This window comes from Crocodylus porosus, unplaced genomic scaffold, assembly GCF_001723895.1.
Source record: "Crocodylus porosus isolate Cpor-Errol unplaced genomic scaffold, CroPor_comp1, whole genome shotgun sequence".
In the NCBI taxonomy this organism is placed as follows: domain Eukaryota; kingdom Metazoa; phylum Chordata; order Crocodylia; family Crocodylidae; genus Crocodylus; species Crocodylus porosus.
The window spans coordinates 5,526,550-5,540,111 of record NW_017728929.1 but is presented as its reverse complement, the minus strand read 5'-3'; the positions used below and the strand labels follow the sequence as shown (position 1 = coordinate 5,540,111).

The 13,562-nt window shown below is 42.9% G+C and overlaps 2 protein-coding genes across 2 annotated transcripts; both read right to left on the bottom strand.

Annotated features, from left to right (window-relative positions):
- Positions 1–3,183: 3,183 nt before the first annotated feature.
- Positions 3,184–5,203, bottom strand: COPS9 (COP9 signalosome subunit 9). The gene is made up of 3 exons (XM_019542947.1): positions 5,048–5,203; positions 4,071–4,143; positions 3,184–3,492 (listed from the first exon to the last, which is right to left on the bottom strand). The coding sequence occupies exons 1-3, from the start codon at positions 5,108–5,110 to the stop codon at positions 3,455–3,457; spliced, it is 174 nt and encodes a 57-aa protein (XP_019398492.1). The 5' UTR covers positions 5,111–5,203; the 3' UTR covers positions 3,184–3,454.
- Positions 5,204–8,473: 3,270 nt separating this feature from the next.
- On the bottom strand, positions 8,474–11,770 carry OTOS (otospiralin). The gene is made up of 3 exons (XM_019542946.1): positions 11,563–11,770; positions 11,198–11,224; positions 8,474–8,932 (listed from the first exon to the last, which is right to left on the bottom strand). The coding sequence occupies exons 1-3, from the start codon at positions 11,618–11,620 to the stop codon at positions 8,748–8,750; spliced, it is 270 nt and encodes an 89-aa protein (XP_019398491.1). The 5' UTR covers positions 11,621–11,770; the 3' UTR covers positions 8,474–8,747.
- Positions 11,771–13,562: the final 1,792 nt, after the last annotated feature.

Here is a 13,562-nt window from a genome sequence, read left to right as displayed (position 1 = left end):
GGACATCTTGCCAAGGCAGTGTAGAGCTTGCAGTGGCCCTGCTGTTTGTTCCCTGCAGCACCAGGTCACACCTGCTAGGCTGCGGAGGCCCCAGGGAAGGGCAGCAGGGTGGGGAGCCTGAGCCTGCAGCAGGCAGCCACACCCACCCCTACCCCGCACACAGATCTGGGGGGCACGGTTCCCTGCTGGCCCCCAGGAGCACGCGCAGTACTGGGGAGTCTGCCCACCCCCCACCTGAGCCTGCAGAGGGCAGAGGAGCCACACTTCACTCTGCAGTAGCAGCTGCCATCTCCTGTTGGGGCAGGGGCTGCAAGTCCCTGGCCCCCCTAGCCCGGGCAGCTGGGGGCACCCTCTGCAGGGGGTTGGCACAGAGGGCTGTGGGTGGGGGACAAAGGGTACCTGCAGGTCCAGGGGCTTATGGGGAGGGAATGAGGAGCACCAGCAGGGCTAGGGGGCTGTGGCTTGGGAGTGAGAGACCTGGACTTGTGTTCTGTGAGCTAAGGGGGTGGGGAGAGGTCTGATTTTCCATGATAAAAAACCCACAGTCAAACCAGTGAGACTGGCCGGGGGGGGGGGGGAGAATTCCCCCCGGACAGCGAGATCAGCAGGGACCCCCTCCCACCGCCAGCCAGTGGGATCGGCCACGGGGGGACCTCCTCCCCCAGACAGCGAGATCGGCTGTAGGGGTGCTTCCTCCGGTCAGCAGGACTGTATACACTCTAAGGACTGTCCCTAAAGCAAGAAGTCTGCTGCTCTGGTCTTCCTTGCACAAGCATAACTTCAGAGCAACTCTGCTGGGCCAATGGAAGATTAAATTTCCTATGCCCTAGGGTTTTTTCTACTAGTTCATTTATTGGTGTTGCAGTGATGCCCACTAGATTGCCTATTTTCTGTCTGAAGGCACTTTGTGCCCTAGTAGAAATCTTTCAGTATGACAGAAAGAAAACCCAATCAGGGTATGAAATTCAAGCAGTGTTAACACTGACTCTAGTATGCAATGTAAATTAATATTAACACACACATATGGGTCAGATTCTATTCCACCTATTAAGTGCCTAAGCAGCACCTAGGACTTTAAGTGAAAATCTATTTCAACCCGCCTGAGTCCATGAAAAACCATGAATGTGCTTCTTTTGAAGCATCTAAGCCTACTGACTAGAGAAGACACAACCATCACTTGCATCAACCTTTTATCAGGGAGCTGAGCAGAGTGAAACAGACTCACACATTAACAGAAATACTTGGGTCAGAAACTGGCCCCTCAATTGGACAGCTAGTGACACCCACTAAGATGATGCATCTTATCAAAGCAGACCATGAAAACTGGCAGTATTCTATCTAGCACTCTTTTCTGATTTTTTTTTCTTAAACAGGCTGTAGCATAAATGCAACACCCTTTTGAGATATATCAGCATCAGTCTTCCTCATGGGGTTTTCTTTTGACAAGACAGATAAAAGATTCACAGATGTTTAAGACAGGAAAGGACCTTGTGAGACCATTGGGTAAAGCCCCCCTGCTCTGGGCAGGAAAGCCTGTTGGGGTTAAATAACCCCAGGAAGGTGTGCATCCGGTCTCCTTTTGAAGATCTCCAGGGTAGGTGCCTGCACTACTCTCACTGGGAGTCTATTCCAGAGTCTGGTCACACAAACTGTAAAGAAGTTTTTCCTTACATCCAGTCTGAAACCTTCTTCTAGGAGTTTATGACCATTGCTCCTGGTTTTGCCCTGTGGCACTTTGGGACCTGGGGCAGTTGTTCACCTAGCCCTTGATGCTCACCCAATATATTTGTAAGCTGCCACCAAATCCCCCCAAAGTCTTCCTTTTTTTAGGTTGAACAGTTCCATATCTGTCAGCCTTTCCTTGTATGTATGGCTTGGTCTTCAGGCCCCCAGTCATACAAGTGGTCCTTCTCTAGACTCTCTCAGGCTTCTCCACATCCGTCTTGAAGAGTGGCGCCCAGAACTGAATACAGTACTCCAGCTGTGGCCTCACCAACTCCGAGTAGAGCGGAAGAATAACGTCCTTAATTTTGCTTGAGATGCATTGATGCATGCCGGCATATTGTTTGCTTTGCTAACTGTAGCATCACACTGGGAGCTCATATTCATTTTATGGTCAATTATGACCACCGGTCCCTTTCGGACACAGCACCACCAAGCCTGTAAGTTTGCTGCAGATTTTTCCTCCCCAGATGGAACACTTTACACTTCTCAGATGTGTGAGAAAGAGGCAACTGTCCCTGCTTCACAGAGAAAGAGGGAGTTATTCATATATCAGAGTCCCCCCACAGAATAAAAATCTTACTTAGATGCTTGCATTTTTTCCAGCTTTGCTAACAGCACGTTCAGGTTTTTCATCCTTCAGTGTGACAGGAGGGCAGACTCTACATATGTAGTAAAACAAACTCAGAAGCACCCATCATAAGACAGAAAGAATTTCAAAACCCAGATGACTATTAAACCCAAGGAACGTGACATCAACAGAAAAAAGTGGAATGGGAGCAGCAGGATCTCTTCCTTAATAATTAAAGGTTTCTCACCATTCAGTATTTTCCCCCTTCTTACAACCCAGCCTACATTTATTTAGCATCCTTTTCTCAGTCTGTATTAGTTACATACTGTGAATTCACAATGGCAGCACAGCTGTAGCTGCTGCTGCTACTACAAACACATCTGCAGTTACTGACATCAGTGGGAGTTCTGGCATTGTCTTCAATGGGCACGTCAACACATGCAATTAATGTGCCTGAATTTTTTTCACAGAAAATTCAGGACCATTAAAATACTCCCCAGCGTGCATCTACATGTGTGCCCCTGTTAAAAACAAATTGAGCCTGACAGGAGCAGCGCAGTCCTGCTCTGAGCCCCTGCAGCAGTGAGGGAGAGCTCTAGGCTCCCCCAGCTGACAGCACCAGGCTGGCAAGGAACATGGTGGTTTAGCCCCGAGCTCTGCAGGGTAGGTGGGAGCTACCCCAGCTCAATGAGCAGTTCCATCCCAGCCAGGGGAGATTGAGCAGGCCTGGGGTGGGGAGGGAATGAATGACTTTTATACAAAATAGCCTAGATTAATCCTAAATATTGAAAAACAAGATCATATATTCTGTAGTTTATCTTTGTATAATGCCTAAAAATAACAATGAATGTTACCCCCCACTCACTCCCCACAAAACCAGGATCTTCAGGGAATTTCTAAATGCATCAGCATTTATTAACACTGGAAACAAATCCAGGGGAGAGTTTATTAAATGAACATATCAGCAAGTACATTAAAGAAAACAAACATGCTTTCTAGTAACAGCAGTTCACAATTCCTTTCACCTTTTAACCACTGAATTTTCAATATCTCCGAAACCGTTTTTACAAATTTACTCCAAGTTTTTTCTTAAAGGAGACCACCGGCAATCCTACAGGGGGATTCCACACCTTTTAACACTGCGCAGCTAGAAGACTTGTTTCACTGGATGTCATCATCATCAAAGAGATCTTCAAAATCTAGTTGGAATAAACAAAACAAACAACAAGTATAGTACTCTACATTGTACATGCATATACTTTTTATTAAAGGCGAGTAAAAGCTAAACAAACTAGATCAATCTGAAACCCAACATCAGGTGATCTTGTCTCCTGCACCACATTAGTCAACAAGAGTTTTGCCACTGATTTGAATGGAGGCAGGCTCATGGTTTCTGCCATGTGCTCCTCTCATTCCAAACTGAGATGAATTCACAAAAAGAATTTTCCCATGAAAAATGGGGGGCGTCGAGATTTTAAAGCATGTAATGACAGGCAGAGGGTTCTTCTTAAACAAAGTTGCATGTTGTCACATAATAAAATATATCATTGTTACATTACTGAAGGCAAAATTTAAGTGGTTTATTTAGGGATTAGAGAGTACCAAATATCATGTTGGCTCTAATGTCTAGTCGAAATTTTGGGAACCACTTAAAACTAACTTTTGACAGCCATATATTCACCATCAATACAAAGCAATCCAATTTACAGTGGCATTACTTCTGTATTTTAAAAAATTAAGTAACACTGCAATGGAAATGTAATAAATTAAATCTTACCATTAAAGAAATCTGCATGAACTGCTTTTTCATTGGCTGCTAAATCCATCAGCAGACCTGTACTTCCCCCTGCCTAAACACAAACACTGTTGTATTAATTACTGCCTTTTGTTTAGTAACAAAAAATACAATGCAAGTGACTTCAAGATATAATGTATTAATTCTCATACCACATGCACCATTCCCTGAAAATCAGCAATCAAAAAATCGGGGTGCATGTCTTGAACCAGGAAACCAATTTCCAGACAGTTTGATTAAAAGTATAGTCTGCTTATTGACGACAGGCAACCTGACATCCTCACCTCACATCATTTCCAGCTGCATACCCAAGCTTTATTGCCTATATCCCCTGCTTACTGAGCCCGTCTTGTAGCATATGCTGTACGCCCTCAACTAGGGCAGATGCTGCAGTCAGACCACCGCCTTTTCCCTTCCAATGGGGCGGCAACTACCATATTTTCCCATATACAACAAACCCCAAAATAAAACACTTTTTTTAAAAATAATTCCACACCCCCTTTCCTCGTAGCAAGCAACTGGGCGGCAGCGGCTGGGTGCTCAAGCCCGCTCGCAGTTCTGCTGTCCATCAGTCACCTGTTGATTTGCCTTTCATTTTTCTCCACCGGCCAGCAGAAACTGCCCTTCCTGTATGCCTTACTCATCATGTGCACTGAAATTCCCAGCAACTGGTCTGGGGGGCTGCCCTAGGCAGGACAATACGGTATCAGCCCACGCCAAAGATAGGAGTGTGGGGTATGACAGCTGTGCCATGTCAGCACCGGGGACCCGCCCCACGTCTTCGCGCAGGCGGGACTCCTCCCCCTCAACCGTCGCCGGCACCGCCCCGCGGAAAGAGCCAATCAGACTGGCTGGCGGGGCAGGCAGCTCGGCCGCTCCGCAGGCTCCGCGCAGCTCGAGCGAGCCATAACCGCAAGCTGCGCGCGCAGCCTTTCGCTCCGTCCCCGCCCCCTCCACACCTCGTCCAGGTCCACGTAGGGCCCTGCGCCCTCGGGGAACATTTCATCCACCGCCGGCTTCATCGCCCAGCCAGGCACACAGACACTGCGCCAGGCTCCTGGGGGCTGCCCGTCCCTTCGGAGCCACTTCCGGTCTGGCTTCACTGACAGTTTCCGGTATGAGGAGCGCGTGCGCGCGTGACTTGTCTGGATGCTCGGAAGACCGGCCCTCTATGGTATCGGGATCAGCTTGACGTGCTCCTTCCCCCTGCGCGCCAGAGCTGCACATGCGCTTCGTTCAGCTGTTATCCCGGGGCGTTGTTACGATTATTGTTATTATGTTATTATTATTAATAACGATGCTTGATAATACTAGGGCACCAATGATAGTTGTAATGATTATCATTGTTTATTATTTTATTATTATTGCTGCTACTGTTGTTGATGCCCTAGTAACATTATTCATAGTAGTAGTAATGATAACAGTAATGATAATCAAATCCCTGACTCTTCTGTAGTAGGAGATCCAGAATAAGCTTTCCATAAGTTCCCAAATGCAGGCCTTGCAGGTGGTATTACCAGAAAGAATGTCCCATCCCAAGGCAGCACCTGAAAAGGGAGAGACTCCGTGGGTGCAGGCACATGTCGAGCAGTATGTGTCCTAGCGGCTGTGCCAATACACTGGCAGAGATCACACCCTTCTCAAACACAGCTGTACCAGTACAAGCCCTGGCTACAGACCAGACCTTAGAAGGCTGAAGCCTGGCTTACAGTTCTGAGCTCCAGCACAATGGGGTGCCTTGAGATCCTTTCAAGGGTGCCATGGGCTGCCACACAGTCTTAGCACCGTTGGGTGTGCAAACATGATTAACCAAATGAACCCAGAGGTTTCACATAGGTACCCCTGGTGTTAAAAACACTCTGCCCTGGTGTGGTCTTCCTGTGTTCTTTGCAACAGTGGAGTTGCTGTAGTATTTTCCTATAGTCAGTAACAAGTGAAAATGAAGAGCTGGCATTTTCCAAGGGGTGTCTCAAGCCTATTGTGGGGTGCCTTGAGTGTAAAAGGGTCAAGAACCATTGTTGTAAACCTTGGCCAGCACTTCTTTCAATAATGAATACAAAATCCTCATGCAGCTGCATTCCCCAACATGTATGCAATTATGATGACAAAACAGCCCTTTGCCAGGATAGCTTGTTTCATTCGGGTGACACTATTAGTGGCACAAGCCTAAGGATTCTTTTCCTAATATGAGCAGTTTCCTATAAATAGGTGAGCCAGTGTAGCCTCACCAATAGCTAAACCAGCAAAACCTTTCAAGCAGAGGAAGGCCTAAGTACCATTTTCGAAAGTCACATTTTCTCAAAGGCTCATCTGGTTGACATTATACTGGGACAGTTGAACTTCTGCCTGTCTGTGAAGATGAACAGGCAAGTGTTTCTTGTGTGAAGTTATATTTTTTTCTTTGTAATGTCCTAGCCGTCTGCTTTTACAAACTCCATTAACATGGGGTAGCTAGGTTATGGATAGGGGTGATCTTGTCTCAGGTGAGGGATTGGACTACATGACCTCTGGAGGTTCTTTCCAGCTGTGCTTCTCTATAACTCTTGGTTTGTATTTGAGTGCCTCACAATCCTTTAAAATATATTTTGTTCTAATAATACTTGTGTGAGATCTGGGAGTATTAGTATCCTGTTTTACTGTTGAGAAAGGGATCTGGGCCTTTGTGGCTTCCTGCAGGCAGGACATGCCTAACTCCCATTTAGTGCCTAATGGGACCTGATTGATCACCCCTTTTATTAGCATATCTGCTTTCATAAAAGTATATTCACTACTATACACGGCACTGCAAATGTACTACATGTATTTATACAGTCCATCTTTTTTAAAACAGTTGGCTAACACCAGTTGTGTTTTTTCCCCTTCAGTAAAAACACAGGGAAGTATAGGAAAGGGTTTTTTACTTTAATATACATAAGGTAGGAGATAGCTTAATTAATTTATGAGTTTGTGATGTAAATAGGCGAACCTGGCAGAAGTATCTCCACTTATGCACAAAAGAGAAAATATCTGAGGCATTTATGCAGGAAGTACTTTTAGTCCAGCTCTCTAGATCCTTAACCTCCTCTCACCCTTTAACAGAGAACAAATAAAGGATAATCCTGGGGTCAGCTTATTAGCCTGAGACTCACAAGACTTGGGTTCAGTTCAGTTACAAGACTTCTTGGGAGACTGGGTAAGACACAGACTCTTCCTGTACTCAGCCTGTTGAATGGGGATAAAATGCCTCACAGGCATGTTATAGAGATAAACACATGAATGACTGAGATGCCCAGACGATTAATAGGTGCTGCATAAGTACCTAAAATAGATTAAATAATCCTTATTAATCAACCATACATAATTAGCTATGTTGGCTAATCTTTGCTCTAGGGAGAAACACACTTTAATATCCCAGAGACAGACCTTCTGTAGACAGTTACATCGGCACAGAGCAAATGTAAAAATATTACCAAATGAGAAAGGCAGGACTTTACAGCCATTCTCTCTAGAGATATATGACTACTCAAAGGGAGAGCAGTGGAAAATCAGGTCCTGAGCCATCTCTTACCTCTAAAAAGGTTCTCTGTTTGTGGCTACTAGTGCAATAGTGATGAGTAGTTTAATCAGTGCTGGCAAAGACTTCATTTTAACATGTAGGGAGCTAAAATTAAGGAAAAGGAAGACTAGCAGACAGAAATCTCCCCTGGATCCTGACCACCTGTGAGACATCCTCTTGTCTCCCACTAGGATACCAGGGACCAGGGGATGCTATTGACCCTAGATTGTCCATTCTGTTAAGGCCACAGCTACACAGTGCAAACTGGCCTTGAACTGATCCGTAATTCCCTGCAGAGTTCTTCACTTGTAGACGGCTCATGGAGGTGGTGTTTTCCTTGCCTATGCCAGTTGGCCTCTAACATCAACAAAAAGGGCAGGAGGCATGTTGGGCAGATCTGAAGGCATGCTGGGGCATTGCCAGGGTAGGAGCTAGTATGGTAAAGCAAAACTTCAGTACCTGATTCTCTGCTGCTGTGCAGGATTTTATGCTACCAGTGCTAGCAGCAAAAAAAAAGGAGAGTGAGAGAGGCAGGATCTCTTTTGCACCAACATACACAGCAGGATCCAGGTGTCACTTATTCAGGAAGCCAAACCCATGTTTCCCAAAGCTGAACTTGGGCATAGTGCAGAATCAGGGTCATAGAATCTCACTTTAAAAGATGCGGGAGCTGGCAGCAAAGTATTGCTGGTAGAGAGCCCTTGCTGTGCAATGATGCTACTCTGACTGCTGTCAGTATCGAGAAATGACACGATGGGCACTTTTTATACTTTGTAGTGGTTTAGGTAAGTTCCACATGTGTTTAAGTGCTTTATTGCATTGGGGACCAAGAGTGCTCAGCATTCAAAATATAAAGATATTGTTAAAAAAAAAGCACAGCAGCATCAGAGTTTGACCTCTTTATTATATTTGCACAAAGGTATATGTTGTATTAAAAATATAAACTACACTAAAATCATCAGCAATTTTACAAAAAAGCAAATACTATACAGTATATGAGTACTCAAACAGTTAAAAAGCATAGAAATGACAGAAGTGACTTAACTGGCAATTCACGAGTTTACTGGCAGCAGTACATTCCTTTAAATACCTCATCATTAGCGTTAGCAAAATGAGTAAAGTCACTAATGTTCATGAGCTGGAATGTGGTAACCAAGGCCATTTCCAATAGGGAAGTGAGCAAAGAAGGTTCTGGCCATTTCATTGACTCTGTTGTATGCTCCCAGGGTCCGGAAATACTCCACATATGACCAGAAATCATTGGACGAGAAAGGCCAGTACGGCATGGAGGCAGGTACTTGATAGGGATCTAAAATAAATATTGCAGAATTAGTTTATTGTAACAAGAAGCAGGTTGGTTGGCTGGGCACCAAACAGACAACAAAAACAGGCACAAAAAGTGGCTTTAAACCCCCTTTACCATCTCTCCTCACTTCTTCCACCACCTTTCCTTTCTCCAGTAGAGGAATAGGAAACCCAAAAATCCAGCTCACGTCATTCTGTAAAATGTTCACTGCCCTTCAAGGGTTGCACTGTATGTGCTGTTATAATTGTGCAGCACTGTATGTGCTGTTATAACTTAGAAGTACTGTAAGTTGTACCTGGAAATTCTGTATTCAGTATCAGAACAATTCAAAGAGAAATACAAACATTAGGAAACAGCTCTTAAAAAAATCAATGGCATCTTATGGCTGTGTGTGGCTGGGCCTTCCAAGATCCTTTCACTACAAACATATCATTCTGCAAATGTGAATGGCTTCTCCTGTGCTCATTGGAAATTATTCCAGGAGCAGAGCACTAAGCAGTGCCCTGTTCTTCTGCTTGCACGTGCTCTCCCTCCCACTGCCAGCCAAACGTCATTCTTCCTATCAGTAAGAGAAACCCACACGGGGACTTTTTCCCCCTAAACAACATGAACAAGAGAGCATATGTCCTTGCTTGTCCATGCTAGCATTAACAATCTGTATTTGACTTCAGGTTCTGGCATGGCACAGGCTTCAGCAAAAGGGGAGCAGCTGCAGGCTAAGTTTGAGACCCTGATCCTACAGTGGATCCTTTTGGTGACACTATTGAAGTCAACAGGGCCCCACTTTGAGGGAGATCCCATTCCAGGGCTGGGGTCTGAGATGCCTTGGAGGAATCTGAAACCTTGAAATTACATCTCTTCTCTGCTGGTGCTGGAAAACAAAAACTAAGGAGATGGGGGAAAAACTCTTCAACAGCAGCAACAGGAATTTCTCACTTGGCTGGAGCCAGATTTTGGGGGGTCTTTTTAGGTCATTAATAAATTAATTTGGACTTGAGCTGCTAGTTCAGGGAGTCTGAAACCTCCAGATGCTGAGCACTCTTGGTCCCCAATGCAATAAAGCACTTAAACACATGTGGAACTTACCTAAACCACTACAAACAAGCATTATGTTAGTTATTTACTTCAGGGCCCAGTTGGATTAGGACCTCTGTTCCCACAGTGTTTGGGCATTGCTTAAATCCCAGGTTAAAATTTATTATTATCCTATGAAATGCATTCACATGGTGGTTAAACTAAGATGTCACATCAAAAAAATTTTCATTTTCCCAGTTACCTGCATTTGTTTGAAAAAGAAATTATCCAAACATGAGTTCCAAGGTGCAAGCAAGAAAAGATCATGAGGTTTGTTGCAGGCAGTTTCAAAATAATTTGTTTTTTAATTAACACATAATCAAATTAAAATTCTTCCCATGCCCTTCCCAGGTTCACATTTTGGGGACTGCTGTTTTCAATGGGATGTTATGATACCATCTGTCAGTACATCCAGGATACTCTTAATTCTTGTACTGTTTATTCATATTCACATATCAGCAGACCTGATACTTTATACAGATTTAACAGTTTTTGGGTCCCCCTTTGTTCTCAACAAAAATTTAGGCAAATGTGGTGTACAAAACTTCTCCAGCTTGTCCTCAGAAACTGCTATCCAAAGCATCAATCAGCAAGCCAATTTAAATGTTAGCAACTGGTGGTTTTAAAGACAAAGACAAACTTTGCATGCTGCAGGCAAGATCCTCAGTTGGTGAAAAAACAAAACTCTCTGAAGACCTGTTCCCGTATTTCTTTTTTAAATTGACTTTCTGAGCATTTGTTGCTTTTAACCTTTTTGTTCTGGAAGCTGGATTTTTCTTTTTGCCAATAAGATTACATGTATTTTAGAATAATATAAAATGACTAGTATGATTCAATACCTCAAGAGGGGCCTGGGTGCCCAATAAATTTAACAATCTTAATTATGGTATACAATGCACAATTTGATCAGACTTTGTTTTTTTGGGTCAGATGTGATTTTTTTCTTTCAACACATCAACTATTGTGCATTTTTATAGATGTTATGTCTATTGTTTGAATGAGTTGCTTAAAATAATATTTTTGTATCTCCTTCTGATATCTTGTTCTGTAAAGAACAGATGGAAATATTTCTATCAGGATCTTATCCAAAGCCTGCTGAGTTTAATGGAAGTCCTCACTGATTTTACTGGGTTTTGGATCAGAGTTACAAGTGGTTCTTCAGGCTTTTTGGAATGTAGAAAAGTAAAGAATTACCATCTTCATCTTGGATCGGCCGAGCATCTATAAATAAACAAGAAACTAATCAATATTAGAGCACAGATGGGAGGATTTATGGTGTACAAATACCTACTTTACAGCACATAATGTGACATACTCATACATACAGTGCACAGGAAGGAGCACACTGACAGCTCAACTTCTGTTTCTTGAAACAGCTGAATAAAGAATTCTCTGTTTATAGTTGCTCAGTAGCACAGACTGAAAACTGTTTGCTAGTAACAAAGACAAGTGTGATTGATATACAAATAATATGTGAGAGCAAATGTAAGTCAAAACATACAGAGCAAGACATTTAAAAGAGCTGGAAAAAAGGAAGATAACTATAGCAGTGTACTTACCTGTTAACATGTTCTTCACCATGCAGAAGAAAACTAAGCCAATAAAGATAAACTTCATCTTCCCTGCAAGTTATTCCTGTTTCTGAAATATAATCTATACAACTGAAATGTATCAGAACACATCAATATTTGTGCAAAATACATTGTTTTATTGTACACCAAAAAGTATGTTGCAGTGCCTCATTTTCAGCAAAAGCCAAACAAGAATTTTACATGTCCTTAAAAATTAATTGTAAAAAATTATGAATATTAAAAAATAGTGACATTTATAAATAAGAGTGAAATTTTAAGTGGCATAAATTCAAAAGATCACTTGTATTAGCATGAAATTAAATGCCTTGGAATTATTTTGTTTTGTAGCTATTTAATTTTCACTGTGGAAATTACCTTTTCTCTTCCCTCTTCTTTCTCTTAAATTAGTAGAGGTCTATAGCTGAGTCAGTTGCAAAAATCTGAATGGGTTTCTATTGCTGTAAAATAGCAGCACTGTTTAAAGAGGGTGGAGGATAAGGAAAGGAACGTCACTTACTTAACACACCAATCTGATTTTTTTTACCCTAATCTAAAACTATTTGAGTTGCATATGTTTGCACAACATTGGAGTGCCATCCGTGGTCAAAAATACCTGGATAAACTTTGCCAATAAATTTCTGTACTATGAAGGCAGAAAGAAAAAATCCAGCTGCTAATTCAGTCTTTGCAATATTTTGCAAATTTTTTTCCTAGAAATAAATCTTTTTGGCTGGCATATATTAATTTTGAGATAATGATGTATTGGCAAAAAGCTGTCTACAGCTGTGTAATAGTGCAAGCAAATAACATCGATACTGGTGATTTAATTCCAGAAATTATCTGAAGGTGCAGGAAGACTAAATTGCTTACTTAGCTTATATTGTCACTTAAAAGAGTCTAGCTGAATTTCATTTTTCTGCCTTAGGAATAAAAAAAAAAATCCCTGGCAGTGAACCACTTTCAATGACTACTATTGCTTGTGGTTCCCAAGAGGCAGGTTCTTAAAAAGTATTTTAGATACCCAACTCTCCAGTCAATAGGATTGAGTTTCCTAAACACATTTAAAATCTGTAAATCACGCTGACTGCAGATATGCCAAGGGAATAAACTGTAGCAGAGCCTGGATGAATGAAGATGCATGAGCCCCAGATCAGAATAGGCTGCCAAACCTAGATTTGCAGGGGACTCCTAGCTGCTGAGGCCTCACCCTGTCTCAGTCAGGTCAAAATGTCAGTGTGATGTTCAGCACAAATAGCTTTGTGCAGACTGAGAGATACGCAATGATCATACAGAGATATGTAATGATCATAGCTCTCCTTTCACTAAGGTCCATCAGAAATTTACCTTTCCCTTGCTTAACCTGAAGCTTCCACCTCTCTCCAGAAATCACTTCTGACTGTCCCATCACTGAACACAATCCTGTGCTTGTGGTACCAAGCCCCACTCCTACACTACCGCTTCAGGGAGATGTGGCATCTCCATCACTGGAAGTTCTTAAATGCAGATTAATCAAAAATGCGTCTGGGATTGTTTAGATAGAGGTGATCCTGACTACAGCAGGAGGAGTTGGACTAGATGATTTTATGAGGTACCCTCCGCCCCCCATTTTATCTTTTCATGATTACATCTTGCACTGGCTTGAGTATCATAGGAATACAGTCTGCACATTCAGTTTGGGGCTAATCAAATGGCTTTGTAGGTAAACCCAGCTTTGCTCAGGCTGGCCCTCCTGATGGAGCTCAGCCCTATCTATCTATGCATAATATTCAGCCATTCCTACCAGGAACTTTTTGTCTTAGATCAGGTCTGTAAAGGCATCTCTGAAAGGAAAGATCATTGTAGCTTTAGAATACACCAGGCCATGCCAACTATTGTAGATTTTGAAAAGAAATCCCAAGAAAGCAGCCCCTGCTTCAACACCATAAAGGCTTTAAATCTTCCCTTTTAGTGTCTCTAACACCTACAGATCCAGTCATCATGTGACCTTC

What these genes read in the sequence shown, in the direction of transcription:
- OTOS (XM_019542946.1), bottom strand. Translation starts at nt 11,620, where the DNA reads ATGAAGTTTATCTTTATTGGCTTAGTTTTCTTCTGCATGGTGAAGAAC. An exon ending in GGTGAAGAACATGTTAACAG is followed by an intron (nt 11,225 to 11,562) that starts GTAAGTACACTG and finishes GTTTATTTATAG; the next exon opens with ATGCTCGGCCGATCCAAGAT. An exon ending in GCCGATCCAAGATGAAGATG is followed by an intron (nt 8,933 to 11,197) that starts GTAATTCTTTAC and finishes TATTTATTTTAG; the next exon opens with ATCCCTATCAAGTACCTGCC.
- COPS9 (XM_019542947.1), bottom strand. Translation starts at nt 5,110, where the DNA reads ATGAAGCCGGCGGTGGATGAAATGTTCCCCGAGGGCGCAGGGCCCTAC. An exon ending in CCTACGTGGACCTGGACGAG is followed by an intron (nt 4,144 to 5,047) that starts GTGTGGAGGGGG and finishes GTTTGTGTTTAG; the next exon opens with GCAGGGGGAAGTACAGGTCT. An exon ending in TCATGCAGATTTCTTTAATG is followed by an intron (nt 3,493 to 4,070) that starts GTAAGATTTAAT and finishes TATTCCAACTAG; the next exon opens with ATTTTGAAGATCTCTTTGAT.